At 34.9% G+C, this 3,707-nt stretch overlaps 2 protein-coding genes across 2 annotated transcripts in view; both read left to right on the top strand.

The window, feature by feature from the left end:
* LOC140974320 (protein C2-DOMAIN ABA-RELATED 4-like) overlaps positions 1–2,107 on the top strand; it is a 3,465-nt gene extending 1,358 nt beyond the window's left edge. The window contains exons 2-3 of the mRNA XM_073437706.1: positions 1,411–1,509; positions 1,598–2,107. Of these exons, the coding sequence (XP_073293807.1) occupies positions 1,411–1,509; positions 1,598–1,891 (393 nt within the window). The 3' untranslated portion in view covers positions 1,892–2,107. The remainder of the gene's footprint in view (positions 1–1,410; positions 1,510–1,597) is intronic.
* A 186-nt stretch (positions 2,108–2,293) lies between these two features.
* LOC140974322 (polcalcin Ole e 3) lies at positions 2,294–2,823 on the top strand. The gene has a single exon (XM_073437707.1). The coding sequence runs from the start codon at positions 2,382–2,384 to the stop codon at positions 2,634–2,636; it is 255 nt and encodes an 84-aa protein (XP_073293808.1). The 5' UTR covers positions 2,294–2,381; the 3' UTR covers positions 2,637–2,823.
* The last annotated feature ends 884 nt before the right edge of the window (positions 2,824–3,707 follow it).

Raw genomic sequence — 3,707 nt, 5'->3', positions numbered from 1 at the left:
GGTAAGCCCGAATAAAGGATTATGTCCTGAATCACAAAGAGTTGTGAACCCACGGCTAGCTGTATCCCTGAACCATTGAGGGTCACACAAGCACTGGATCGTTTGTTCCCGTTGAGAGAATAAATTCAAGTAGTTGAATTTATATTATGATATAGTAAATTCAAGGAGTTGAATTTATGATGATTAAATTTTGAGAGAATAAATTCAAGGAGTTGAATTTATAAAATTTGAGAATTTAATTTATTAAACTCAAAAGTTGAGTTTATTAAATATTAAATTTTGGAGGTGATAAAATTCAAGGAGTTGAATTTATAATTTAAATAATAAATTCAAATGTTGAATTCATAATGTATTTAATTTATTAAGCTCAAAAGTTGAGTTTATTAATTAATAAATTAAATAAGGAGGGTATGTTTAATGGGCTTGTAAGAGTACAAGTCCATCATAATAAATAATTAAAGTTTTAATAGGCTTTGATTAAATTAATTAAACTAGTTGGACTAGCCCAATTAATTAAATCAAGCCCATTAATGTTAATTATGTGATTAGGCTTTGGCTTCATTATAAATAGGATTGATCAAGACAAAAACCCTAGCCTCCACAACACACTAATTTTCAATGTGTGTGATTCTCGAAAATCACAACTTTAAATCCTCCAAATATTTAGTTTACTTAATTAATGAGATTAATTAAGTAAATCATGATTAAAGAAATATTAAGATTTCTTTATTCCAATTTGCATAGGTTCATTCGAGAGTTTCAAAGAATTGCTAGAATTCTTTTTCGGCTCTTACAATATGCAAAAATAATTTTGTACTCTCAAAAGGATTTTAAACCAAATTGTGTTCTATCTCTACGGAAAAATATCTTCTATTTTTCTAGTGCAATTTAGAAGAGGAATAAATATTCCAGTCGTGGACCTGATTCGGAGGTTGAAGAAAGTTCGTAGGGAATCAACAAGAGCTAATCCGTTTATACCGGATTAGTTGGAGTCCAGTGATTTAATTCACAAAGGTATAATATTTTTAAACATCCTATGCATGTTTAATTCCTGAAAACCATACGAGTGTCCAAAAGAATTATTTTGTTTTCAAAATAAAATAAAAATTTTAAACTTACGCTGCGTTTGGCCACGTAGAAAACCGAGATCCAACAATAACGTATTCTAAGTATAAACGAACTGACTTGGTTCCCAAAGTTTTTCGAGTTAGCTCGAGAAATATTTGATTCATATTTGAATTTATCGAACTCGAGCCAAATTCGAATGTTTGAATTTTTTTCGAGTCGAAATCGAGCTCAGATTATATTGTTTGAAAGTTCGCGAGTCGCTGGTGTGTGTATATATATATCAAATAGATATACTGAATTCTAATTAACTCAATAAAATCTAACTACTATATATTGGATCAGAAAGTCATGACTGGTGCAGTGAAAAAGAATGCCAATCCAGAATGGAACGAAGAGCTGACACTGTTGATTGCTGATATTCCAAATATCCCAATCATATTGGTAAATTTGTTTTCTTATATTAATTTTTGAATCTTTTTTCCTGGAATCCAATCCTTGAATCGTGCAATTATATTTCATTTTGTTGCAGCGAGTTTATGATAGACATAAGGTCAGCCGGGACGGCGAAATAGGGGACGCAGAATTCGACATTAGGCCGTTTCTTGAATCGATTGCAATGCATCTAGATAATGTTATAGATGGAACCGTAATCACGACCATGAAGCCGAACATAGAGAACTGCCTAGCTGAAGAGAGCTATATTTCGTTGGAAAATGGACAAGTAGTTCAACACATGTTTCTGAGACTTAGAAACGTCGAGTGCGGTGAAGTCGAGCTAAAGCTACACTGGATCGACGGTTCTAGTTCTAGAAACGCCGTGTAGTTACGTCGTGATCTGGAGAGTTGAGATTTGCGCGTGTATACTCCGACAAACTTGTAGCAGTCTGGGATCAAGTTGGTGTTGTATGGGAATTGCTTTTAGTTCTTGCTAAATGATTTGTATGGAGCTTGACATTGGTAATAAGCTGTGTGAGAATCTTGTTTGTGTATCGGAAGCGGAGGACCACTAAATGTACTCGACTTATCTTTTATGTCAAATAGTATTTTAGGCCTCTAATTATGTATAAAATTTAAAATTTCCGATGTTTAAGGTTTAATACTTACATTTTTGCATGCTAAAACGGCAAACATGGATAGCCAAACACGGATTTACTCATCCCGAGCCACAAGGATTACCATATGCTCCTCCTTGGAACCTATACATTATAAGGTAATTGAGCGTACATAATCTCTCAACACTCTCAATCTCCTTACAAGAAAAAAAAATACTTCTCCAAATTACAAATTAAATTCTCTTGTAAAAATCACCAGAAATGGGTGATGATCCACAGGATGTAGCCGACCGGGAGCGTATTTTCAAGCGTTTCGATGAGAATGGTGATGGAAAAATCTCGGCTGCGGAGTTGGGAGAGGCCCTCAAGACATTAGGCTCGGCTACAGCCGAGGAAGTTAAGCGTATGATGGACGAAATCGACACCGACGGAGATGGGTTTATTTCGTTCGAGGAGTTTACTGAATTTGCTAGAGCTAATAGGGGCCTAGTGAAGGACGTTGCCAAGATTTTCTAATCTTATATTTGAAGTTTTTGGATGATTTTTTTGTATTTTTTAATTGTTCGTGGGATTGAGAGTTTTAATCATGCATGGTCTAATGTTTTGTTGTATGTTTGAGGCTCCTAAATGGAAGGGGAGTTGTGTTTTCAGGTGTCATGTATTTTATTTGCATCATTAAGGAATATTTAGTACCATCTATCGTTATGGAGAAGGGTTAATTGCATATACTATTTTATGAAATCTCGATATTTCTAGAAATCTTTCATGAAAAAATATTTATTTAACTCTACGTGTTTTCAAATATTGAGCAATTAATATACTCGTGTTTTCAAATATTGAGCACACATACTCTTCTCCGTATGTGTTTCAAAGGTACATGTGAAGCCGGGGCCGAAGAAGGCTGGGGTGATTCTCGGTGTCATGAGGTTGCACGGACAATAAATAGCTCCTGGCAGGCTTCTAGGCGAAGATAACATGAATGCACTGATCTTACATCGGAAAGATAGGGATTCCAAAACTGTTCAGATATGGGATTGTGCAGTTGATGATGACTTAAAAGATTTGATATGTACTCCTCATATCAAGAAGGTGCATTTTCTTTTCGCTAGTTCAACACATAAGAACTCCAAAGTTAAGTGTGTGTGACTTGGGGCAATTCTGAGATGAGTGACCTCCTGGGAAGATTCTTAGGGTGCGTGTGAGTGAGGACATGAGCACGCTGAAAGACTCGTCTTGGTACAGTGGGGACAGTCGTCGAATCTGAGACGTTATAGTATGCATCTTCAAAATTTAAAATACGAGGAGTTAATAATCAATTGAAAATTTCAACAATCTCATAATTTCAAAGGAGTATTAAAATATATATTTTTTCTCATGCACCATAAGATGCATTAAAATATATGCAGATAATTATGGCAAAAACTTGTGTGAGACGGTCTCACGGGTCGTATTTGTGATACGGATCTCTTATTTGGGTCATTCATAAAAAAGTATTACTTTTTTATGCTAAGAGTATTACTTTTTATTATGAATATGGGTAGGGTTGACCCGTCTCACAGATTAAGATCCGTGAGACGGTCTCACATG

This window comes from Primulina huaijiensis, chromosome 3 (assembly GCF_012295235.1).
Source record: "Primulina huaijiensis isolate GDHJ02 chromosome 3, ASM1229523v2, whole genome shotgun sequence".
In the NCBI taxonomy this organism is placed as follows: Eukaryota; Viridiplantae; Streptophyta; class Magnoliopsida; order Lamiales; family Gesneriaceae; genus Primulina; species Primulina huaijiensis.
This window is presented reverse-complemented; position numbering and strand designations above follow the sequence as displayed.

What these genes read in the sequence shown, in the direction of transcription:
- LOC140974322 (XM_073437707.1), top strand. Translation starts at nt 2,382, where the DNA reads ATGGGTGATGATCCACAGGATGTAGCCGACCGGGAGCGTATTTTCAAG.